The sequence below is a fragment of the Daphnia carinata genome, chromosome 1 (assembly GCF_022539665.2).
Source record: "Daphnia carinata strain CSIRO-1 chromosome 1, CSIRO_AGI_Dcar_HiC_V3, whole genome shotgun sequence".
NCBI classification, from domain to species: Eukaryota; Metazoa; Arthropoda; class Branchiopoda; order Diplostraca; family Daphniidae; genus Daphnia; species Daphnia carinata.
Window position 1 is genome coordinate 2,866,367 of NC_081331.1, and position 24,214 is coordinate 2,890,580.

The 24,214-nt window shown below is 38.6% G+C and overlaps 7 protein-coding genes across 12 annotated transcripts; all 7 read left to right on the top strand.

Moving 5' to 3' along the window:
- Positions 1 to 303: 303 nt before the first annotated feature.
- LOC130691744 (chitin-binding domain protein cbd-1-like) lies at positions 304 to 2,698 on the top strand. The gene is made up of 14 exons (XM_057514728.2): positions 304 to 505; positions 583 to 599; positions 676 to 783; positions 879 to 951; positions 1,036 to 1,136; positions 1,239 to 1,308; positions 1,379 to 1,426; positions 1,489 to 1,541; positions 1,642 to 1,714; positions 1,808 to 1,915; positions 1,991 to 2,046; positions 2,146 to 2,218; positions 2,305 to 2,465; positions 2,536 to 2,698. The coding sequence occupies exons 1-14, from the start codon at positions 457 to 459 to the stop codon at positions 2,599 to 2,601; spliced, it is 1,056 nt and encodes a 351-aa protein (XP_057370711.1). The 5' UTR covers positions 304 to 456; the 3' UTR covers positions 2,602 to 2,698.
- A 280-nt stretch (positions 2,699 to 2,978) lies between these two features.
- Positions 2,979 to 5,612, top strand: LOC130691734 (chondroitin proteoglycan-2-like). The gene is made up of 14 exons (XM_059496228.1): positions 2,979 to 3,129; positions 3,247 to 3,284; positions 3,371 to 3,445; positions 3,634 to 3,744; positions 3,835 to 4,014; positions 4,114 to 4,183; positions 4,249 to 4,296; positions 4,365 to 4,417; positions 4,481 to 4,553; positions 4,635 to 4,771; positions 4,850 to 4,948; positions 5,013 to 5,165; positions 5,260 to 5,323; positions 5,479 to 5,612. The coding sequence occupies exons 1-13, from the start codon at positions 3,081 to 3,083 to the stop codon at positions 5,317 to 5,319; spliced, it is 1,146 nt and encodes a 381-aa protein (XP_059352211.1). The 5' UTR covers positions 2,979 to 3,080; the 3' UTR covers positions 5,320 to 5,323; positions 5,479 to 5,612.
- Positions 5,613 to 5,687: 75 nt separating this feature from the next.
- On the top strand, positions 5,688 to 10,373 carry LOC130691747 (chondroitin proteoglycan-2-like). Of its 3 annotated transcripts, none has more exons than XR_009421434.1 (12): positions 5,688 to 5,826; positions 5,905 to 6,058; positions 6,245 to 6,492; positions 6,594 to 6,643; positions 6,750 to 6,860; positions 6,928 to 7,012; positions 7,094 to 7,422; positions 7,509 to 7,616; positions 7,679 to 7,730; positions 7,792 to 7,907; positions 7,991 to 8,238; positions 8,318 to 8,608. XR_009421434.1 is itself a non-coding variant. In XM_057514739.2 (10 exons), the coding sequence occupies exons 2-10, from the start codon at positions 8,628 to 8,630 to the stop codon at positions 10,059 to 10,061; spliced, it is 729 nt and encodes a 242-aa protein (XP_057370722.1). In that variant the 5' UTR covers positions 8,095 to 8,238; positions 8,318 to 8,627; the 3' UTR covers positions 10,062 to 10,373. The 3 variants fall into 3 exon arrangements, 1 of the variants encoding a protein (XP_057370722.1); XR_009421437.1 differs by having other exon boundaries at positions 7,679 to 7,691; XM_057514739.2 differs by lacking the exons at positions 5,688 to 5,826; positions 5,905 to 6,058; positions 6,245 to 6,492; ... (5 more) ...; positions 7,679 to 7,730; positions 7,792 to 7,907 and adding exons at positions 8,756 to 8,793; positions 8,905 to 9,006; positions 9,091 to 9,157; ... (3 more) ...; positions 9,817 to 9,869; positions 9,990 to 10,373 and having other exon boundaries at positions 8,095 to 8,238; positions 8,318 to 8,673.
- Positions 10,374 to 10,610: 237 nt separating this feature from the next.
- LOC130691752 (chitin-binding domain protein cbd-1-like) lies at positions 10,611 to 12,541 on the top strand. 2 transcript variants are annotated; one of them, XR_009421439.1, is made up of 13 exons: positions 10,611 to 10,753; positions 10,822 to 10,889; positions 10,983 to 11,035; positions 11,094 to 11,145; positions 11,218 to 11,293; positions 11,368 to 11,482; positions 11,559 to 11,610; positions 11,683 to 11,752; positions 11,830 to 11,877; positions 11,961 to 12,013; positions 12,126 to 12,195; positions 12,255 to 12,327; positions 12,395 to 12,541. XR_009421439.1 is itself a non-coding variant. In XM_059496267.1 (12 exons), exons 1-12 carry the CDS (start codon positions 10,630 to 10,632, stop codon positions 12,272 to 12,274), a joined length of 801 nt encoding a protein of 266 aa, XP_059352250.1. In that variant the 5' UTR covers positions 10,611 to 10,629; the 3' UTR covers positions 12,275 to 12,541. The 2 variants fall into 2 exon arrangements, 1 of the variants encoding a protein (XP_059352250.1); XM_059496267.1 differs by having other exon boundaries at positions 12,255 to 12,541.
- Positions 12,542 to 14,270: 1,729 nt separating this feature from the next.
- On the top strand, positions 14,271 to 16,669 carry LOC130691741 (protein obstructor-E-like). Of its 2 annotated transcripts, none has more exons than XM_057514725.2 (11): positions 14,271 to 14,384; positions 14,451 to 14,491; positions 14,614 to 14,869; positions 14,945 to 15,090; positions 15,167 to 15,245; positions 15,325 to 15,417; positions 15,488 to 15,543; positions 15,602 to 15,668; positions 15,737 to 15,930; positions 16,007 to 16,096; positions 16,374 to 16,669. In XM_057514725.2, exons 1-11 carry the CDS (start codon positions 14,336 to 14,338, stop codon positions 16,386 to 16,388), a joined length of 1,086 nt encoding a protein of 361 aa, XP_057370708.1. In that variant the 5' UTR covers positions 14,271 to 14,335; the 3' UTR covers positions 16,389 to 16,669. The 2 variants fall into 2 exon arrangements, with proteins under 2 accessions (XP_057370708.1, XP_059352225.1); XM_059496242.1 differs by having other exon boundaries at positions 14,966 to 15,090.
- A 172-nt stretch (positions 16,670 to 16,841) lies between these two features.
- On the top strand, positions 16,842 to 19,721 carry LOC130691728 (salivary glue protein Sgs-3-like). Of its 2 annotated transcripts, none has more exons than XM_057514709.2 (12): positions 16,842 to 16,981; positions 17,059 to 17,135; positions 17,373 to 17,483; positions 17,581 to 17,653; positions 17,767 to 17,891; positions 17,962 to 18,034; positions 18,099 to 18,238; positions 18,331 to 18,403; positions 18,492 to 19,042; positions 19,136 to 19,208; positions 19,289 to 19,337; positions 19,414 to 19,721. In XM_057514709.2, the coding sequence occupies exons 1-11, from the start codon at positions 16,936 to 16,938 to the stop codon at positions 19,315 to 19,317; spliced, it is 1,371 nt and encodes a 456-aa protein (XP_057370692.1). In that variant the 5' UTR covers positions 16,842 to 16,935; the 3' UTR covers positions 19,318 to 19,337; positions 19,414 to 19,721. The 2 variants fall into 2 exon arrangements, with proteins under 2 accessions (XP_057370692.1, XP_057370691.1); XM_057514708.2 differs by having other exon boundaries at positions 19,417 to 19,721.
- Positions 19,722 to 20,824: 1,103 nt separating this feature from the next.
- LOC130691749 (chondroitin proteoglycan 1-like) lies at positions 20,825 to 22,948 on the top strand. Its single transcript, XM_057514732.2, has 10 exons — positions 20,825 to 20,969; positions 21,037 to 21,104; positions 21,376 to 21,480; positions 21,642 to 21,711; positions 21,796 to 21,840; positions 21,944 to 21,996; positions 22,066 to 22,138; positions 22,214 to 22,431; positions 22,497 to 22,610; positions 22,702 to 22,948. Exons 1-10 carry the CDS (start codon positions 20,918 to 20,920, stop codon positions 22,801 to 22,803), a joined length of 900 nt encoding a protein of 299 aa, XP_057370715.1. The 5' UTR covers positions 20,825 to 20,917; the 3' UTR covers positions 22,804 to 22,948.
- The last annotated feature ends 1,266 nt before the right edge of the window (positions 22,949 to 24,214 follow it).

Consider the following 24,214-nt stretch of genomic DNA (forward strand, 5'->3'; position numbering starts at 1 on the left):
AGGTTTTTGTTATATTCTTTTATGCGTCAATTTGCTAGACTCTGAACTTCGGATTGATCTGATGTTCATTAAGCGAAAACATTCACTGTATAAGCGAAAACATTCATTCGTGCTATACATGAATTTCTTTAATTTTTTAAAACAATAAGACATGAAAATAAAAATTAGAATTTTCGAGATTCTATGCATGCTACAACCTTTATGAGTTAGACGGTCCGATTGTTGCTCGTGTTTGTATTAGTTGTTGCGGTGATAAAATGATCTCTGCACGACGGCCTTCGCAACAAACAAACACTGCATGACGTCTACTGCGATAAGCGTAGGCAATCAATCACGTAATTGTTGACTCTCACGAAATACCAAACTCCATTTCTAATCCCCACTTGCACCTTTTGAAATGAGAAAACATTCGCTCAAACTTACAGCATTTTTATAATCGGCTTCTATACCGACGACATGGTGAAGAATATCTTACCCTTGTTGTTTCTTTTTAATTCCTTAAACGGTATGCAGTGTTGAAGTTTAATACCTGGCTAAATTCGATGTCGTATTAACTGTGTTTTGTTTCGTTTTCATTGACAGGAGGATTGGGAATTTCGGTAACGCCAGCACTTTAAATGTCCTAAAAAAATTCACGTTTGAATTTCGTTTAGTAATTTGAAGTTACTTGAATAGGAAAAGGAATTCGTCTGCCCGAACCAAGAAACTGGTTTTTATCCCGACAGTGAAAACATTTGCACAGGTTCTTATTTCACTTGTGTAAACGGAGTTGCTTACCCTCAGGTAAATAAAATATTTTTTCCAAGTGTCTTTAAAATTCCTATCATATGTCTTGCATTTCGCCGTTAAAGCTTCTTTCGTTTTCCATTTTTTTGTAGCAATGCCCTGGTATTACAGTTTTTGATCCAGAGAGTGAACTGTGTGTCGATCTCGAAGTTGCCTCTTGTTACGGTAATTTCCAACTATGTTACAAAACGCATTTAAGGAAAATGAATTAATCTGGTTGTGTCTCCCGTTGTGTGTTGATGAACAAAGTGTCTCCCTTCACGTGTCCATCGTCAGAAGGATTTTACCCGGTACCTGGAACATGTGAAAGTAACTATTACATCTGCGTTAGTGGAATCGCTTCACTCACGGTAAGAATAACATTGGAAAAATGAATATGTTTTCAGTTAACCGCCAACGATGATTAATTTGAATCGTACTCGTGACTAACGGCATAAAATATGTGCTTACAGAAGTGTCCGTTTGAGGCAATATTCGATCCTGTCACTTTTGATTGCGTTCCGGCTGATGAAGCTTCATGCAGTAATATTTTCGCTAGTGCGCACAGCTTTTTAGTTTACAAAATTAACTTGATTTATGTATGTTCTTCCAGATAAACCGTTTAGCTGTCCATCTCCAGATGGCCTTTTTCCATATCCAGGTAAAATTTCAAGACGACTAGTCAGTGCTGAACTATTTTTAACGAACCCTTTTTTTTTTAAGATGCTTGTTGCGGAATTTATTATAATTGCGCTGGCGGCCAGAGCACCCTACAGGTAAATAGTCCCCGTAATGAATTGCGTGGCATATGACTTCAGTCTGCCGCGCAATTTATATTTCACAGGTGTCTTATGATTTTGAAATTTTCATCTTTAGTATTGTTCTACTGGATATTATTTTGATCCAGTAGCTCTGAGCTGTGTATTGGCTGAGGAGGCCAGTTGTTCAAGTAAGCTTCAGTTTATTTTTCCAGTAATTATTTTACGACTTCTTAATTCCTGTTTGAACGCCTCCTGGTGAATGCAAATGTTATTTACTTTAGCTGGTGGGGGAACAGCTACGCCAAAAACAACTTTAGCTCCGACCACAACATCAACGTCAACGACACCTGAACCATTTGTCTGTCCTGGTGACGGTTACTACTCCATAGGTAATTATATTAGAAAACATCTGGTAAATCAAGGTGTTTTACTTTACTCAAAGCCATCTTCTTTGAATTTCATAGGTGTATCATGCAGTTCCACTTTCTACAACTGCTCTCTTGGCCAACACACCGAAGAGGTAATCACTCTTTTCCTTTATTACCTGTGTAAGGTCACCTGCAAGCTCAATCCCAAAGCCACTCTTTACTACATTACATATCGTCCAATTTGATTTTAGTCCTGTCCTGGAGGTATGATTTTCGTTCCGGACTACTCAAGTTGCGTCTTATCCACGTACACCACATGCGCACGTAAGTGCTTTAGCTTTGAACCTAGAAAAATGTTTTTCTTTGCCATACAAGTAAAATGCTTTTTTGGTCATGATTGGATAACTTAGCTGGTCAATGGCATGCTGCCACTCCGGCCTGGATTCCTGATGCAATTCTCCCAGCCGTCTCTTCGACCAATTTTGTTTGCCCAACATCCAATGGTAACTTCAAGTCTACCGGAAATCGTTTGAAATTTTGGGTTTGCGTAAACGGACGCGCAGTTCTTCAAGTAATTATTTGATCTTCCAAAAATGATAAACATGAATTAACTGGTAATATGTCTTTATTCTTATTCACAGAGTTGCCCACCTGGCATGGCATTCGACCCTACTGTTGGTGCTTGCAGTTATCCACAGGAATGGTAACGTTAATGACAAATGCAATAATTACAGGTATACGTCTCTTTTCTTAAATCTACGATATTTCGAAAATATGTATCGCAAAGTGTAATAAAATGTTCTGTTGTATACGCAAGTAGCTCAATTTCTAAATGTTAACAACATTATGTATCTTTTAGCGTGTAGAAACGTCTAGTATAACGAAGCGGACTTTGTTCAATAATTCTAGGTTACATTTGAGGCCGCCTTGTACGCAATAAAGAGCTCGAAGTATCATTTGTCTTGTTGGATTGTCAGAGCTTTGATAACAAGCATTAGAGTCCATTTACTTAATCAAACAATTGTTACATGATCACTTGATAAGGAAGAATAATCAATTTCCATGTTCTCGACTAGCGCTAGAATATCAATCTTGCCTCTGTAATCCTGTTGTAGTTGTTGACTTCTCTAACCGTATACTTTCCGTCTGGCTACTGGCATCCACTTTTATCTCAATCAACATTAAAATGAAGAAGTTTGTCTTATTGTCTTTGCTCCTTTTAGGTTTCTCTGAAGGTAAACTGTTACAATAATTCATTTTGGCGGTCTTCTAATGTAATGTTTTACCGATTCTGAAAACCGCAGCTTATTCAAAAGTTGTAAGAAATAATTGAGATACAAATTGTATTGCAGGCAGCTTCGGCAAAAGTTTCAAAGGATCTGCAAGAGAGGTAATAGACATATTATGTAATTCATTTAAAAGGCACACTTTGCTTGAATTGTGGTTGCATTGTTTGTTTTTGTCTCATTTAAATAGGATTGTAATTATCCCACTATTTTTGATCCTGCAACAAATTTGGCTACGTTAAGTTTAAGGATTCCCAACAAACAGGTATGACGGAAACAATTGATGAAGTTTATTTAGTCCCACAATAAAAAAAAATAGATAACGCCACTTCGCTTTATAAAGAACTGTTCTCTTGTTGTTCCTTTCTCAGAGTTTACTTTCAAACTAGTTTCAGTAAAAAAAATATTTCCCAAAGACAGTCATCCGATTAAAATTCATAGTGTATTGTATAGGGACGCGAAAGTGAATTCCAATGTCCCAACAGCGACACAGATTTTTTTCCCGCCGACCCCTTCTGCTCTGAATTTTATTACGTATGTGTGGACGGAATTGCTTATCCTCAGGTAAGAAGCTAATCAAATGCAACTCTTATTTTCTTTGATGGATGTGTCTAACCTTAATTATTTTTCTGGAAATTTTGATTTATCTCATAGGAATGTCCCGGTACTTCAGGAATTACTGCCTTTGATCCAGCCACCAAAACTTGTCGTCCCGTCGAATGTTGCCGTTGCTACTTCACTTGCCCAGCGTCCGATCCAAACGGATTCTTTCCTGTGCCTGGAACATGTTCAAGCGGTTACTATGTTTGCGTCGACGGTCTTTACGAAACCTACGTAAGCCCAACATTGCCTTTGATTTTCAACCAACAATGCGTTGCCTTATTACACACATTTAAAAGATTTAATCCTTCAACATGAATGAAAACACCGTAGGAATGTCCGTTGGGTGCGCTGTTCGATCCCGTCACCGGAGATTGTGAACCACCTGCAGAAGCATCTTGCAGTACATTAAAATTTTTCCTTTTTTTTCGTCGCCAACAGTTGTTCAATTTTTTTTTTCTCTGTCAGACCAACCCTTTAGCTGTCCGTCAACGGATGGTGTTTTCCCATACCCAGGTAAGCATTAAATTGCAACTACGAAACAGAAAATGCAGGGAGTCTCTAATTTGTTTATTTCGTGAAAGATGCGTGCAGTAGCATTTATTACAATTGTACAAACGGACAGGATTCTATACAGGTACATCAATTTCGAGATCAATAATTATATTTCAATTCATCCTTTCATAAATATTGGCTGCAGTATTGCCCTACAGGCACTGTTTTTGATCCGGCAGTTTCGAGCTGTGTTACAACTGCTTATGCTTCTTGTTCACGTAAATTAACTTCATTTCCATTCACATCGTTTAATTAATTTTATCTATACACTCTTGCCTCGTGTGGTATTTCGCCATTAGCTGGAGCGACAACGACGGAGGTATCGACCACGACAGAAGGCGTGTTTGTCTGTCTCGAAGCAGGCTACTTCCCCATCCCGGAAAATTGTTCTATTTACTACCTTTGTAGAGGTGCTGGAGAGGCACCTCTGACTGTTGTAAGTAATCAAGCCTTTAGCGCTGTCTCATCTTACCCGATATTGAATTACGGTTTTTCTTCTTCATCGACTTGTTAGCCATGTCCTAACGGACTAGTTTTCAATCCGGATACAGCGCTTTGTGACTATCCAGAAAATGTTCCGGAATGTAGCATCACAGCGGCCGTTGAATTACTGGTAATATTATTTGTTAAAAATGGAAAGACATGCTTTCATTACATCCAATGATTTGTTTGTACAGGTGGGCGGAAATGTAAGACTTGGTATCTCCAAACAAGATCATCCGGGTGATGGATTCAGTTGTAAGAACGAAGATGGCATCTATCCTCTCAAATCCGATGGAAGTTATTCCCGATATTATTTTGCCTGCGTTGGGGGAATTGCTTATCCTAAGGTAATACAAAAGTTTGGGATTACAAACTGTCACTATAAATTCTTCTTAAGAACAACTGGTAAAATATTGATTTGACTTATCAAAAATATCCAAGGTATGCCCGGGAATGACTGCATTTGATTCCGGGAAATTGTCGTGCGCATTGATTGCCTAAATAGGTAAGCCTTAAATCGTATTCATCAAAGGAAGGTTCATTCATGCCATGTCAATATCTCTGAATGACAAAATTAAGAGCTCATTAAATACAAAATTGCGTATATGATAAGGAGTAATTCTGGAATTAATCAAGGCACATTTTGTTTCAAAAACCTAGTGCCGCTGCGGAAACCCCATAACGTCCCCAACAGAAAATCGCATTTTGTCCTCAACTGGCTCGAAGGTAGAGTATAATCGGATGTAGCTACATAACTACTTGCAATTAGCTGTTGAATTGAATACAATGGATAAGTGTACAGTTGAAAGTAAAAATGGTTCTTGTGCGAACCAAGGCGGTTTTAAATTTCGCTGATTGTATGTACCACACTCATGTAAGCCTTTGATTGCCCTTTTTCACGCTGTATAGCAATGATCGCGTACAGAAGAATTAATGTCAATCAGCTAAACCTTTATGTCTGTTTTTGACCTTGAATGTTTTATCTCCATAAGAAATTGCGGAGTGACGGTAAGAAAACCATTTGCATAAAGAGCAGTTTTCGATTGTTACCCTACCTGACATGCCACGTAATTTTTCTTGGAATAGTCTATAGCCCTAAGTCAGAAGTAAAGTTGCGTACGATTGGACCTGTCGTTGCATTCGTTTTCTCATGGTGGAACAGAGTGGAACGAATCGAATGTGCAGCTCGCGCTTTCTATGTCTTCATTTTCTTATCGCGGCCCGACAGCTTAGCGTGGAGGTAATCGAGAATTTGATTTATGGATTTTAAAAATTAATGTTTTATTGCTTGCGTAAAGTAAGGACATCTGCTGTAATATCTTAGTTGTGACGCTTTAACAAATGTGAATGGCTTAGACATCAATCTGTATCTCCAACATGGTGAGACCACTGTCAATCCCCTAATCTCATTTCACATTTTCAACAGACGAGATAAGCCTTGCCACGCAATGGCATTAACGAAGGCGTTGACGCACTATATCAGCCATCTCCTGTGCAATACCACGTGACTCGTATAAATATCTACACTTACATACAATGTCGAAACAGACTCACGTTATCGATCAGCAGATTACAGCTTCCACAAAATCAACAGCAGTACCCAGTTTTTCATATTCGCGTGAAGCATGAAGAATCCCCTTGTGTCCATCCTGGCAGTGTTGTGCTCTTTTCTTTGTAAGTACTTCGCAATTTTAATAGTCCGCAGCTTGGGTATCGGTAGCATATCAGGATGTTAAAATTAATGAAGCTGTTTTCACTTTGTTTTTATCATCCAGGTGTGGGTTTGTGTTTGGAGAAACAGCGTTCAGCTTGGATTCCATTACAAGTATGAACATAATTATTCTGAAAAATGAACATTTAAAAAATAAGCGCCTAGTTGATTATGCTTTTTTCTGTGCCGTACAGTTGGTACTAACTCGATTAACTTGCAGGAACGCGCAAAGGAGTTCGTCTGTCCACTCGGACAAGAGGGATTTTTCTGTTCCGAAGCCTGCACCCCATACTACTATTATTGTACTGCGGCAGGCGACTTGTATCCATTGGTAATCCGCATACATAAATTGCTAAGTTAGTTCAATGGTAATGCCGTTCAACGTTTCTGGATGTCAGGAATGTCCCCCAGGTACCGTGTATGATCCCAATCAAGGGGAACCACTGAGCAGAGCAGCATGCGTCGATGAAAATGTTTGCATAGGTTTGTTTTTATTGTTTTTAACATCAAATAACGCTTCAATGTGAGTAAATCTCAGTGCGGGGCATCTTTTTTTATTTATAGATCCAGCAGCGACAACTACCCCGTCGGCGACAACTACCCCATCGGCGACAACTACCCCATCGGCGACAACTACCCCGTCGGCGACAACTACCCCGTCGGCGACAACTACCCCGTCGGCGACAACTACCCCGTCGGCGACAACTACCCCGTCGGCGACAACTACCCCGTCGGCGACAACTACCCCGATAACATCCACTACAACAAGGGCACCAAATACTTGTCAGGAAACAACACCAAGCAACTTTGCTTGTCCTGGAAATGGGCTATACCCTTACGATGAATGCTCTTCGCTGTATTGGCAGTGTTCAAACGACTACGCGTACCTTCAGGTAACACTATGTCTAATCCGTTTTTTTCACTCCTACACGCTTCTTCGCTAATTGTTTCTTTTACTTATGTGGTCTAACCTCTTTAGTGTTGTCCAGCAAATTTGGTTTTCAATCCGACTTTAAAAGCATGTGATTACGAAACCAATGTCGCAGGCTGTAATCCTACGAAATCTGATTTCGCCAATCACGAACAGGTAAATGAAATTTGCTCTATAATTAAATCCATAAAATAAATCCTAGTTTTACTATTTATCAGCTGCAAATTCAAGGTAAAACTGACCGTAGCGACCGTATCCCATCCAATTCTGGTAATTCTGTTTTGTTAACTAAGAATAATTTTAATATGTATAATCATTTTGTGCCCAGCAGCTTCTGAAACGCTTGTAGAGACGTTTGAATGCCAAACGGACGGCTTTTTCTCTTTTGGCGTTGATAAATGTTCGTCGACTTACGTCACTTGTGCTGATGGCATTGCTTATTATACGGTCAGTTTAAAGATTTAATCGAATTGCTCGTTCTGTCCATCTTCTGATTTTCTTAATCACTTTTGGTTGTCAAATGCTATTAGGAATGCCCGGCCGATGGTATTTTTGACGAAGGTTCGCAAATTTGCGTACAAGCTGATCAGCTGCCTTACTGCTAGATTTTGAACACATCAGCAATCGTACAAAACGAGAACTAATTAATTCTTACAATTTGTCAATTCCTATACTTAATTAAAACTTTACTTTACCGCGAACAAACGGCACACTGACTTTTTTTTAAGTCTCAAGAAGACTTGGTAATCCTGGGAGTTAAACGAACGCAGTCTTGCAGGTAAGAAAAAAAAACTAAATGTGAGAAATTCTCAAAGAGCAAACGTGACGGAATTTCTCTGTCTTGGAAAACGAAACAGGAAATGTTTGTTTGAGGGCGATGATGTTGGGCGTAAGGAAACGAAACTTTGCAGCGTTTGAGATTGGTGCAATGTTGATTTGAAAAGTTTAGGGGTCATCAATTTTTTAATGCAAACGTCAAAAGATGGCCGATACGTTTTCTATGCGATAACGAACAAACAAGTGGTGAAGCAACTATAGGTCACTTGCTACCTGATATCGCATTTTATTGTTGACCAAGTTTTTGAGGTTTGAATTTGTCGGCCTTATTTACTTGGCCGAGCGTTCCAGACTTTTCAAACGCAGAGAACTTCGGCTCCGTATTTCGAAATGAAAACCATTCTTGCTACAGCTTTGGTTTTAATTGTGTCACAAGGTATTGCTTTCTGGATTTTTAGATTAGTTGGAAGCAGTTTAATGATTCAGGTTTTTCTAAATATATTTTTCTGTTATCATAGTCGCTTTTGGATTCCGTGTTTTACCATCTTTGCGTAAAGTAAGTTTCAAATGGATCGAATTTTAATGACTCCCGTACATTAAATTAATAATACATATGGTGAGCAGGTGTTCCTGTAATTTTTAATGATGCTTTCTTTATTTTGTATAGGAACCCTTTGAGAATTTTGTATGTCCTCAACCAGACGGAGTATTTCCAAGTGAAATTTGCACAGACTATTACCTGTGCGTAGATGGAGTGGCGTACATTCAGGTAGTTGATACTCAAATCCTTACTTAAAAAGACGGAGCTTTAATGCTTATTACTTTGTTGTATTTTTTATCGTTGCATTAATAGCACTGTCCGGGGAATTCAGTGTATGACCCTACAACGCAAGCGTGTATTTTATACGGCTCCTGCCAAAGTACGCATTTCATTATTGCTTACCATTAGGCAGATTAAAAGTAAAATTCACGCCCGAAATTGTTTACATTTTTCTTTTAGCTCCTTCTACACAACCATCTGTTACCTCAACCGTCACCTCAACCGTCACCCCGACCATCACGTCAACCGTAACCCCTGAACAGCTAACCACAAAGACTACGCAACCTATCACGACATCCTCTCCTACCCCACCGGGATTCATCTGCCCGGAATCCAACGGATTTTTTCCTAATCCGGAAATGCCGTGTTCAGTTTCTTACTACACTTGCATAAGTGGAGTTCCTTACATATCAGTGAGTTTGTGCAATTTTTCAGCCTAAGCCGCTTCGCTTAAAGCAAAATCGTTTTAATAAATAAATTATTTTTAAATTGATTTCCAGTATTGCCCAGATGGTTCTGTTTTTGATCCGGTGACATTGGTATGCGTCTCGGCTAATTCGGCTTCCTGTTGTAAGCATGGAATGTTCCATTTTTCAATTTAAAATAAGTGTTTTTCTTTGTTTAAATCGATATCATGTTTTAATTTTTATAGCTCAAGAATTCGAGTGCCCAGCCGATAACGGTTCATTTCCCGTACCAGGTAAACAAGTTTGAATGTAATTTGAAAATAATCATGCGTAATGTGTCCCCCATCCGCAGGAGAATGTACTCCCGTATTCTACACATGCATCTCTGGTAAACCCTATGAACAGGTAAATATCTTTTAAAATATTCTGGTTGAATGTAATTTACGATTTTTGATGAGAATTACTGCAATGCTATTTCTATTCGGTCACTTTTCTGGTGAAAATTCAATGCCCTGGCCTGTGAAGAGCTGCCCAGCAGGCGACATCTTTGATCCAATTCTCTTGAAGTGTGTTCCAGAGGCAAATGCGTCTTGTTAAATAGAGCTATTTAGCATGAAAAATCAGTCAATTTTCTTGCGAATATTGATTATTATGACAGCTGACGCAACACGATGCCCTTCCTAAATATTCCCTATATCTCTGGTTGTTTACAATTATGGCTTGCTCCTCCTTCCGCAGGTTAAAGTACAACCAATAATTCCACTACACCTTTTGAATTACCGTGGAAATGTAAACGACAGGTGTAAGCTCTTCAAAGATTCTAGTAATTCTTTGCACTTCAATTTATGATTACCAATTTTGGACTGATAATAACTGACTAGAGTTGACTATTTGCCAGCACAATAAAGTCATTGATCGTGTAATGAAGATTTTCTTTAGAACGATGATTTTTCTTAAGAAACGTCATAATAAAAATTTTCTTAAAAAAAAAATCCCCTTTTTCCAGGGGAAAATGAAGTGCTTATGGGTACTAACACGTAGGTTCTTAACCTTTCCGAATTTTTGTGTACACGTAGTTTGTCGTTTATTTGTGATAACCAATCTCTGACGGACGCTTTTGACCAACGTTTTGAACGAAGGTTTGTGTCGATACCTTATCTACCCTATGCAATATAAAAACTACGTGTTACATAGCATGTCAGTTTGTTCACCAGCAATAACTTTGCAACGAGCAGGGATGGAGAAATACGCGCTAATAGCTCTTCTCATGGTGTTCAGCCTAGTTCAAGGTAAAAATCATTTTCGATCGCGAATTATCTCTAACAAATAGTGCTGATGAACACCAATATTTTTCTAGCTGGCAAATGCGCTGTGGGACCCAGATTGAAACACGAAATATCACCGTTATCAGCGTTCCGGCAAAAGGCAAGTAGTATAACTATATCGTATATGTTCATTGGTTGAAATGCCTGATGGACACGCTTATCGGCTTAATTTAATTACCTTTTATTTTTACAGCAAAGCCGCGAATTTGTTTGTCCAACTCAGGATGGATTCTACGCGATCCCAGGGTAAAACAGAATTCTGTCGTATTGTTTTTTGGTGAATTTTAACTGTTGAAATTCTTAGAGAGTGCAGTTCAAATTACTACGCTTGTGTGGGGGGGACAGCGATTCTTCAAGTATTCAGTTTTATAGTTTTAGTGGCCGTATGAATGAAAATGTTTCAAATTTGTAACTTATTTGCAATGCAGCAATGCTCAGGAACAGATGTTTTCGACCCAGAAATTAAACGCTGTGTTCCTTACGCAGACGCTTCCTGTAATAATGGTAAAGCATAATTTGACCGTGGAACAGGCTTCTGGTAGTTGCCCGTCAAAGTAACATGTCTGATCTCGGTTTAGGTCAGACCACTACCGCACCAACTACTACTACTACGCGTACAACTGCAAGTACCACAACAAGCGCGCCAAGCGAATTTACTTGTCCGGCCCCCGATGGATTTTTCCCCATACCCGGGTAGATATAGAAACGGAAATGATTCTTAATTCAATACTTTAAGCCAGTTTTATTGTTTCAACTTGCTTATGAAAAGGACATGTGACAGCGAATATTATATTTGCGTAGGAGGAAATCCAACCCTAACAGTAAGACTCGATGACAACCTGTAAATAATTTAGCAACATAATGGCTTTTTTGTGTATCTTGTAATTTTGTAGAGGTGTCCCGGAGATACTATTTTTGACCCACAAACTTTAAAATGTGTGGCACCCGATGATGCCTCATGCCGTAATTAAAAAGACTATTTCCATTGTAATGGAAGGTATTAAAAAACTAACCGCGGGTCCCTTTTCTTTGTTCTGTAGTTCAAACATTCACCTGCCCTACTCCAGAAGGCTTTTACCCAATACCAGGTATGTTTTGCTACAATGGAAGTTTGCAAAAATTTGGTTCGGTTTTGAGTTATAGTAAATTATTAACTGATTTGCTACTTCAGGAACGTGCTCCAGTGATTTTTATGTCTGTGTGTCAGGATCCCCCTACGTTTCGGTAATTTATCCCAACAGCTTACTTGCAAATCACTACCCTGTGTACCTTATAAGCTTTAGTTTGCTTCTTTTCTCGATTATTTCTTTATTACTTTGATTACTCTTGTGCACAGACGTGTCCAAATGGAAATATCTTCGATCCAGTTACACTAATATGTACGTCCCCTGGTGAAGCTTCATGTTGTAAGTACTAATCCTAACGGAAATAAGAGAATTCGCGCTGAATTTTGAATTGTCTTTAGCGGCCGTAATAAGAAAATGAATCGTGCTAAAAGTTCGGATCCCTCGATCGCACATTTTTAACGGTTAGACGAGGTATACTAGTATATATAGCAGTTAAATTGTTTTTGTTTAGCCAATTAAAGAAGTTGTAATGATTCAGATGAAAAATCCAACCTGTTTTAGCTGACTACTTAAAAATAGTCGGCAAATTAATTTGGACCAACCAATGCCGGGTTTCCTTCTGACTGTGAATTTATTGTTTTCTTTTTTTTTTCAAGGTAAAAGACAAATATATTTGATAAATGAACACTGTGGTTTGAAACCAGGTTTGCTTTTCAAAGTATACTGCTAATACTTCCTTTTGTATAAGTATCTGTAATGAAAGTCGAGCTATATTTTTGTGTCTTCAACCATAAGCATAATTCAATTAATTGTATAAAAACAATCAGGTGCGCTAACGTGATCCTCAGCGGATGACGAAACTGGACTTAAGTAGGTATGTAGTTTTGGAGTCCAATAAAGCGATCTAAAATGTTTAAGAAAATGGGGTCATGGAAAAGCGTAATTGCATCAAGAAATACCATAAAAATTTACTGCATGGATCGATTTTAATGCAGACAATGTTTTACGGTTTCCCCTTGACCCGGATATGCATGTTTTCGTCTATCAAGATATAGGGATTTATGCTGGGTAAACACCAGTTTATTAATCCCTGACGGTGACCCAACTATTGGTTGGGGAAAAAAGTAAGCTTAACTCGTAGATTTCTTTGAATAATTTTCATATTCTAACATGCGTCAAGTTTCCGCTACCCAAGAAATTTCAGTTGACAACAGAATGTGGATCTTAAAAATGAGCGGTATAATCCGCTAGTTAGGGGTAGATTTCTTAATTTCTTTAGAAGAAGCATAAGGAAAAGTGCTTTTCAGTTGCCTAGATATCGAATTACTTCATACGAAGTAAACTAAAAGCGAATTGCGAAAGGACTATGATGACAGCGTGCGTCTATCCGGTTGCCTCCCATTTTGATCGTTCTGGAAGTCATATTGCCATTGGGTGACGCATCCGGCATACGCAGTCGCAATGGTTGACGGGTGGCTTAGCAGGTGAAATAAAAATGCGACATCAAATATTTGCCTCTTACGGTGCGTCAAACTGTGATAAAAAAAAACTTAGAAGGTGGTAGGGAACGTAGTCCCTGCGTTAAGGTGTGGCTGATACGATATGAATTGAAACTTTTCGCTTGGTTTACTTTTGTCAAAGCAAAATTTTCGTGTGAAACACCTACTTGAATTGGTAAACACAGATTTTTTAACTATTGGTTTCCTTTCTGTTTTGGCTATAGTTCAGAATTCGTGTATGGCATTCAAATTAGATTTATCTTCACATGTCATAAAATTTTATTATTCTACAAACACGATTGACCTTTCAGGCCTATTGTTTATGACACTTCGGTCTTGTTCGCTTATGTGTCTTTTACTATCGTTAATACAAGAGACACGTAGACTAAATTTTTATCGGAAAGGTCAAACGGTGTGAAGTTTTCGGTGCGTGTTGACCTTTGATGATTATGTACCGCAATGAACACATACTTTTAAAAAATTCAATAAAGGTTTTTCTCCTATGCATGTATTGCGTACGTTTTTGGCCTCTATTGCACAGTAACTTGTTCCTCACACGTTATCAGTTCGTTTTGCCTATATTATTCATCTTTTATTCTATTATTGTATTACTTTTTTCTCTTCTCACTTATCTTATATAATTAAGGGTGTGCCCGTTGTGAGACCAAAAAAAGAATTAAACAATTAACTGTAATGATTTACGATAATAGCATGTGCTTAACTGATGTGGGTAACACAAAAAGTCCCTTGTTGTTGATTACGAATGCCATCCATGCTACCTCATAACCGCTGACGAGCTCGGATAACAAAACTATCGAACGAGATAGCACCAGACACATTATGACAAGTGTCTGGTACCCTTAAAAAAAATTATTTGCTTCTGTGTTTCTGTGACTTAGTGCTGTGATTTAAAAAACTTGAAACAAACACACACACACACACACAAAAAAAATATTAAAACAACAGGGAACCAGTCGAAAATGTTACGTTTGTCAGTTGCATCGTTTCTGCTGCTTGGTTGCATTCAAGGTAAAATTACTGTATCTCATAAATCTTTAGTGCTCCAACTACACATTTTATTTTTCCCTGGACCAGTAAGCATTGCGAAACAAGATTTAGAAGCTCTCAAACGAATGGTAATTCCATAATCCTTCTGACTTTATGGTGATCATGCAACGTTTCCTTATCGATACAGATGACATTTCTGTGTTTCGTCACAGTATAATGCCCAGTTGGTTTTTTTTTTCTTTCTATTAAGCAACAAGAAGTTCATGATGTCCAAAAAGTTGTGGCTGCAGAAGCAAGGGACATTAATCTGGGAGTCAGCGATTTTCAATGCCCACCTGGCTACGTTATTTACCCTGACATTCAATGTAATCGTTACTATACTTGTTACGGAGGCCAACCTACCTACTTATGGCAGTGCAACGGTGATCTGCTATTCGACCTTGTTTACAACGGATGCAACTGGAAAGAACAAGTTGACTGTGGGGATCGCATTCGTCCTGATCAAGGTAATCTGTTGATTTATAATTTTACTTTTCACATCAGGCAAAAAAAGATTAGGTTGTATTTGCTTTGACAAACAGTGACGACATCTACACAAGTAGCGACGACATCTACACAACCTCAATCAAATTTTACCTGCCCAGAGCCGAACGGTTTCTTTGCTGCTTATCCAGATTATTGTTCTTCAGTGTTCTACGAGTGTCTTGATGGAGTTGCTTATCTGGCCGTAATCACGCTAATTCTCTTTAAGTCACTTTAATCTATTTAATCAAACTCTTTTGATTATACCGTCCACTACACAGCAATGCCCAGCTTATGGTGTCTTTGATCCTGTTGCTCAAGTATGTGTTTCACCTGATTCACCGGCTTGCACACAATATAGTAAACATTCTGATTGCTAGACTTTAACCTTGCCTGTAAACAAATTTATATAATATTAAACTTTACATTTTTTTTCAAGCAACCATCCTTCCATCAACTACTCAAACACCAACAACCAGTGCACCACCCGTCTTTCAGTGCCCAGCTGAAGATGGCTTCTATCCGATAGACGGTATTCTTTGAAACAATAGCTTATAAGCAATGTACAAAATCATTCTTCTGTGATTTGAAATTTTTGATAGAATTTACTTGTAGTGCCAACTATTATTCATGTGTTGATGGTACCGCGTATGTCGAGGTAATGTGCGATGTCTGATAGGTTATATTATACTACAACTTCAATTTTGGTCATTTAGACTTGTCGAGGAAGTAGTGTGTTTGACCCAGTTCAAAAAGTGTGCACAACTGACAGTTCTTACTGTGGTAGGCTACATACTTTAATATTTCATTAATACATTTGATTTTATTGATAGTTTGCTTTATACAATCAGGTTCATTAACAACATCAGCTGGTTCTGCTTCAACGACCTTGCGAACAACTACGTCGTTGCCTCTAGTATCGACGACAACTTCTCCATCTGGAACATCCGCCCCATTTACCTGTCCAGAGCCAAACGGCTATTTCGCCGATCCGAATTCCTGCTCCCAGTACTACCAATGCGCCAACGGCATTCCAAACCTATTTGTAAACATTGACCGTAGCCATTTGTACGTAGAGCAATTTAGTAATATTTAAACCCATTCTTGCTTTTTTTTTCCAGATCTGTCCGGGAGGACTGGTTTTCAACCCGGTAATTTCCCAGTGCGATTGGCCGTCTAACGTACCAGGCTGTGGGGCGTCATTGGTTCAGGTTGGTCAAAGTTTGTTTATCGTTCATAATCGTAGGCAATGAAAGATTTATTTCAATGTCAACGTGTCAGGTTTTTTTTTGCTCCTAGTCCATTTTTTACACATGATTTGAAAGTATTGACACTCTGTCGACATACACTTAAATCGCATGTTAATACTACCGATGTCAAAATGTAAGCCTTTTCAATGCAATCTAGAGAACAGCGGCTCCAATTTTTTTCAATGCCAACGAGTCCAGAAAAACATGCATAACCATACTTATCTCAATCAATATCCAGGTTGATAAACAGTAGAGAAGGTACTGGACGAAATGATAACATTTCTGCCCGTAGAGCTGCGTAGGTTAAACAACATCGATGGAAAACCCCCAATTCCGAGCTGTCAACACAACGATAAGTAGATAATCCTTCCCTAATTGTGACCCCCACTACACACATAATGTTGAATTTCCGTTCACTAATGTTCCCAAATGGCTTCATTTCAATGTAAGACAGTGTAGGATTATTGTCTGTGTAAGGTCATAGAAGCATAATTCGAGTAATGCCGTAGCAATAAAACCCAATTGATTACGTCAGCTAGAAATTAATAAGAGGATATCAAAGGATTCCGGTATCTCTTTCTTTTTTCTCGTGATAGTGTTAATCCAGAATAGTTTCACAATCAAGAAAAATAGGAAATACAATTGTCAATGATTGCTGTGGCTGGCTGAACGATAAAGGAACATACTGGATATATGCTAACCTTATATGTAGGCAATCCGTTTGAGGTTTCACATTTCAGAAAACTTAACCGAGAGAGTAAGTGTACCGAAACGCGACGTCGTATAACTTTTATATCTTAATGACGAAACCTTTGTTAGTAGTCGTAGCCCTCGTTTGCCTTCACGGTAAGTTTATTTATTTTAAAATCACGTTGCCCCCCGTTTGGAAAAATTTAACGAATTTCAAATGAATGCAATTACAGGGTGGAATGTAGCGTCGGCAATGCCACAACAATCATTCAAGTCATTCTGGCTTGAAGACACAACACTCAATCATGAGGTAAACACAGCTTTCTGTTTATTTTTTCCTTTTCACCAATTATATCCGTTAATTTTCTGTGGCGTATATTTGTTACCTCGAAACCATGAGCATTTTTTTCCCTCTCTTGTTCTTTTCATGTTTTTAAAAGGCAACTGCATTTTTTTTAAAGCAATTGTTGCTTTGATGTTCAAACCAGAATATTTCTTGGTTGAAGTGAATAACGTGCAATTATTAATACATCGTATACCTATTTAGCCTGATTACAGGAATAACGCATTGTGCACTGGGCAACCCGATGGCTTTTACCCGGATGAAGGATGCACAGCGAATTACTATGCATGCATCGAACAGATCTACTACCCGCAGGTAATCACACAATAATATTTAAATTTTTTTAAATTTAAATGTTTAGTTATTTTCGTAAATATTTTTCCACCATCTTAAACTGTTGCGAAATCAATAGGTTTGCCCGAACGGAGTCATCTTCGATCCGGCGCTTCTTAAGTGTGTATCTCCTGACACAGCTTCGTGCATAAGTAATTCCTTTTCAGAATTCGTTTTTATTTGTTCGGTTCAATATGACGTGCACACTTAATTATCAGAACTTGCGGGAATGTTTTTTAAAAACCAATTAATCTTTATTGATCAGCCACTATCCCTCCAACGACCACGACGACAATAAAGCCTTTCAGCTGTCCAGCTGATGGCTACTATCCAGTTGCTGCGTGCAGTTCTAGCTATTACATATGTATAGGCACTGATGTTTATCCCCAGGTCTGTAAAGGACGAAGACAAATTTTTATGTGAATACCTCCAAAGTTGACCATCTTGCATGAAATCTTAGATGTGCCCTGGAGGTGGTGTTTTTGAACCTTCATTATCGACCTGCGTCTCCGCGAGTACAGCCCCGTGCAAAGGTATTTGAACTTCATTGTTTGATTTAATGCATTGACTTCATAATATTTCGATGACGTTCCACAGCCACAACAACGACGTCGACGACTACCACGACAACGACCACTACACTGACACCATTTACCTGCACAGCCGATGGATTTTACGAAATTGCTCCTTGCATGCAGACGTATTACATTTGCGTTGGAGGAGTTGAATATCCAGAGGTAAATATTCGACTGGAACGCGCATCTACAAACAATCGAAATTATGCAAGTTTTGGATTTTTGTTCTTTAATTATTACGATTTGGTTGGTAGTCCTGTCCAGGAACTGGTATTTTTGTGGGACCGCCCACTTCTGCTTGCAAACGCCCAGAAGACACTACTTGTTGTAAGTTTCCAGCTTTTTTAGCCTTTTTTTTCTTCATTAGCACATTTAAAGCTTTATTTTTCAAACTGATGTAAAAATTAATTTTTAGTTTTGACAACTGAACTTCCAACGACGGAAGCCTTAACCACCGAGCCTACAACCACCGAGCCTACAACCACCGAGCCTACAACCACCGAGCCTACAACCACCGAGCCTACAACCACCGAGCCTACAACCACCGAGCCTACAACCACCGAGCCTACAACCACCGAGCCTACAACCACCGAGCCTACAACCACCGAGCCTACAACCACCGAGCCTACAACCACCGAGCCTACAACCACCGAGCCTACAACCACCGAGCCTACAACCACCGAGCCTACAACCACCGAGCCTACAACCACCGAGCCTACAACCACCGAGCCTACAACCACCGAGCCTACAACCACCGAGCCTACAACCACCGAGCCTACAACCACCGAGCCTACAACCACCGGGCCTCCAATCACCCCACCTCCAACCACCGTGACTTCAACTCCAGCGGGCCCAACTCCAGCCTGTACCTGTCCAAATGGTGTTAGCACATGTTACCAACCTTTACGCCCAGATATTTGCATACAAGATTATTATACCTGCTTCAATGGAAACTTATATCCTCAGGTATAAGATCAAAAATGATAAGCTTATATTGCTACTGCAGGCAATAACGTGAAAATATTTGAAACATGTTTTTTTTTCCATTTCTCGGTTCAGAGTTGTTCCTACCCTAACGTATTTGACCCCGTACTTAGTGGATGCACAGGACCGAGTTACGCGTCGTGCTCTAGTAAGTATTTTATTTTGTTTTATTCTATTTCTAAAGGTTTCTGGGACCGAAATATTGACAAGTGATTGATCTGTTTTCAGAAACTACCACTGCTACGTCATCGCCATAGCTCCACTGTTTTCCAGTTTGGTAAGTCGCCATTATAACTACTTTGCAGATGGACTTATTTGGTTCAAACTTCTATCTCTTAATTTGTTTGCGCTAGAAGAAGCAGGACACTAATCTGGATTCTATGCCTAGCTCGTGATTGCGAAGGGCAATTTGAAGGATGTGGTCGGCCTCCTGAAATTCCATCTTTTACTAACAATTTCGTTAACAATGTAGTAAACAACATCGTTATACAGTATTTAGATTCAAATATTATGCAGAAATCGTAGTAATACAGCACGAAACTGAGTACAATGTTATTTGGTCCGTAAAGTTCCGATTGGTTTCCTGCGATTACTCTACTGTCTGACCCAACTTAATTTCCTTGGCATTTGTGTAAATATATTTACATCCGTTCGTTTGAAACATTTGGCTTCGTTTGAAATGCGAAAAAAAATGATACTAATTAAAAATATTTATAGAAGCACTGTTTAAAGATTAAGAACAATTTACAGGAAATGTTACTCGTGAAGAAACATTTGTCATGAATGCTCGCGATTATGCCAAAACCGGAATCAGGAAGGTGTAGTTTTAATGAGAAGGTAGAATGTAACAAATCCAACATGAAATCTGTAGTCCATTTGTGCATAACCAACTCTGCCTTTTTGTTGTATTCCGTCATTATGACGTAATTTGTTACAAGGTGACAGAACTTCCGATGTTATTAGTTGCATCAGGCGAGGCAAGGATAACGTGATCCATCCTGATCTGCATTTTCTTTGCCCCAATGATGACGGCAAAGAAATGGCGGTGTATCATCCATTTGATTAGTACTCGTAGCAAGTTTCATTGACATAGTTGCAACTTCCACCACTGGTCTACCTGCGGAGCCTAGTTTATACGCGCCGAAGATGAATTCTTTCCTGTTAGTCCCGACGCCTGTTTAACTGAGTTTTTCAATGGCGTAGAAGGCGTTGCTCATCTTCAGGTAAAGGATACTTTAAAGACCTAAGAATACAATAATTTTTCTGTTAAAGTGTGATGTGCATTACATTTTAGGCGCGGCGTGGAATTGGTATAGCTGAGCTGAGCCAAAATACCTGAACCTGCGCTGTTCCGGATCATGCCCTTTGTGCGCAAAGTAAGTAATTTTCCTCACTCCAAGAGTTTTTCTAATCACTTATAGAGCCGGATAACAAATCAATTTGTGATACAATCTTTTTTAAAAAGATTCAAACCCATCAAATGATATAAGTGGTTATCCTGGCGGTATCGTTTAGTTATTCCATATATATTTTGCAAGGATCCCCTACAACAGCGTAAATCCAAACATGGTGCAAAGCAATAACCCAGCCTACTAAAATAATATCTACCCTGCCATATGCCTGTATGCTGGTGTCTAAAGGTTCCTCATCGGGTGCTCAGCCTTGGTTTCTTTCCGGTGTAGGTAACACTTATATCGGTCATCGATAGATACCGTTATCGGCATAAAATGTGATTTGTTTGTCAAGACTTCTAGCTTATCTATGAAGTGATGAAAAATCTTGTCCGACACATCTCATTTTGAATTGTGCTGATGCAGTTTCCGTATTAGAATACTGCAACGATCACAAGAGAAAAGTATGGAAAAATATTTGCTATTCGCTCTTGCGCTAACCATCAGCCTCTTTCAGGGTAATTGTATTCTTTGGATCCATTGTATGATTCCTTATGAAGCTTATACCTTTTCTTTCTTTTTTAGTTGGACGTTGCGGTGTCGTCAAGCAATGGGGAAAAAGAGCAGCACCAGACGGAATAGTTATTTCGGAGGTAAGTCACTTTTTTCAAAATCTATTGGTAGTTATAACTATATTAACCAAAATACTGTTCTCATGGGAGGCTAGAAACTTTGTTCCTTCAGTCTTCTATAGTTTTCCACGATGTTGAGGGTATTTAAGTTAGATGAACCATTCTTTTTATATGTATATCTGGTTTAATTATCTGGTATTTGTTTTTTTGTTTGCTTATTTTGTGGCTTCAGAAGAATTTCACTGTGCAAACTGATTTTTATTTCATTGCTCATTCATTTTTTTTCTCTTAGCAACACAAGGTATTTACCTGCTCAGGAGGTGACGGCTACTACGCATCCCCTGGCCAATGCACAAATGTGTACTACTATTGCGAAAACGGCCTTGCCGAAGCTCAGGTAATGATCAGTAATGACGGATCAAATAATGTTAATCAACTCGTACTGTTGTCTCAAGCTCAGCCCCTAGTAGTCCAACGAGTAATTTACCAAAAGCCAATCTTGAAGCAACTGACAATGATGTATATGACTAACTTTAGTTATTTATGTTTTTGATCCAGACATGTCCAGAAGGCGAAGTATTCGACCTGGTCACTTTCGTTTGCACTACTTCTAGTCAAGCTTCATGCAGTTAATTTTTCATTTTCCTATTCGTGCGGTTTTTTTTACGTCTGTCCTGAATCTCTTAACTAAAGTGTCATAACATCTCTTTAGATCAAAAATTCGACTGCCCTTCAGACGGTATATTTCCATATCCTGGTAAGACAATCATACCATACTAAGATCCCTTCGTGACGTAGATGGACTTCAGCTGGTTAACTTTTATGCCATTATCCATTTTTGAACATGATAATCGTTTCAGATGCCTGTACCAACGTGTATTACGTCTGCAGTGGTGGACAGTTATATGTTGAGGTACTCTACTATACAAAATCAAGGGTACTGTGTAATAGTTGTAAACAACGGCCTTTTTTCAACTTTTAGTATTGCCCCGAAAACTTTGTTTTCGACCCGATACTTCTGAAGTGCGTTCCAAAAGAAAGCGCATCTTGTTGGCGTATGTTACTATCAGACTTTGATTCTTGGATTCGCTAATCAATCAATCACGTCTGAAATATTGTTAATGTTACAGCCATCACCACAGACTTACCCACAACCGTAACTGTGGAAGTAACGACTGAAACTGAGGCACCAATGACTGACACTGAGGCACCAACGACTGACACTGAGGCACCAACGACTGACACTGAGGCACCAACGACTGACACTGAGGCACCAACGACTGACACTGAGGCACCAACGGTTGAAATCGAGGCATCAACGACTATACTAAAGGCGCCAATGTTGAAGGTGTTTATTATAAATGAAACTTCATTTTTTTCACCTAGATCTTCTTTATTGTGGTACCGTTACAGGCATATAAGATGTGGATGTCGACCGAATTTACTTGCCCAAGTGATCAACATGGGCTTTACGCGACTACCTGTACCACATACTATGAATGTGTAGATGGTGTTCCGTATCTACGCGTAAGTATTTAGTTACAAAATGCACGTGATAGTGATGTACATCAATATTCCATAACTGCTTAACTGATTGCTTCTTTCCATTATATTTTAGAACTGTCCCAAATGCACCGGCATTCGCTTGTATGAAACTTTACCGATGTGCGCCTACCTTTACGACAACGATCCTTGTTATTCTGGGAACACCTGCAACTAGCTTTGCGAGTATGCTAGCCAAGGTAGAGGGCAGCCATTCCCACAGAATGGGAACTCCGCAGAGATAGCATAGTTGCAATTGCGAAAAAACATGTATCTTAATTTGATTTTATATTACACTGGCAAAAATGCCAAAGTATCCTGTTCTTGCTCATCTTCAAATTTGCGTTTCGTGGTTTAACATTGATTAATAATAATTAAACACTGATTATAGGAAAGTTATACGCCTTCTCGTCAAAATTAATTTATAAAATCAAAATTAATAGATAACTATGTATGATTCTGATTCAAAATTTAACAAGGATCACGAAATGGAAATCTGTTTTTTCGTAGAGTTTATGGCTTTTGAATAATCAAAGAAGTTTGATGTGTCGCGCTAGCGCTGTAGCGTACTGGCGCGCTAGTAATGGTGTCGATTCGCACACACACTAATTTTATATTTTTGATTACTCCAAAACTATAAACCCCACGTAAAAACAATTTCCACTTTCGTGTTCCTTGGTTAATTTTGAATCAGAATCATGTATGGTTATCTAGATTTAATGCTAGTATTTTTTAATAGGAAAAAATTTTAAGCCCGGGCTTATTTTTTCCCAACTTTTATCGTTTTTTACGTTTTATGCAGAAACTATGAGTCTCACAAGAAAACAATCTTCATATTTGTGATGCCCGTTCAATTCTGCATCGACACCATGTATTAAAAGCGAAATCTAAAATTTTGCCAAAATTGAAAAAGTAAGAAGGCTATAGCCTTCTCACTTTTCCAATTTTCTTCAAATCCTAGATTTCATTAAAAATACAATATTCCGATTCGAAATTGATCGCTGATCACGAAAATGGGGTATATTTTTACACTAGGCTTCTACTTTTTGAATTAACCGTAAAAAACAGAAAGTCGGGCTTATTTTGTCGGGCTTAAAATTTTTTCCTGTTAAAAGATAATATCATTAAATCTAGATAACTATATATTATTCTGATTCAACATTTAACAAGGATCACGAAATGGAAATTTGTTTTTACGTAGAGTTTATGGTTTTTGAATAATCAAAGGAGTTTGATGTGTCGCTCTAGCGCTGTAGCGTTCTGGCGCGCTAGTAATGGTGTCGATTCGCACATACACCAATTTTATATTTTTGATTACTCCAAAACTAAACACCCTACGTAAAAACAAATTCCACTTTCGTGTTCCTTGGTTAATTTTGAATAAGAATCATGTATGGTTATCTAGATTTAATGCTAGTATTTTTTAATAGGAAAAAATTTTAAGCCCGACAATATAAGCCCGGGCTTATTTTTTCCCAACTTTTATCGTTTTTTACGTTTTATGCAGAAACTATGAGTCTCACAAGAAAACAACCCTCATGTTTGTGATGCCCATTCAATTCTGCATCGAAACCATGTATTTAAAGCGA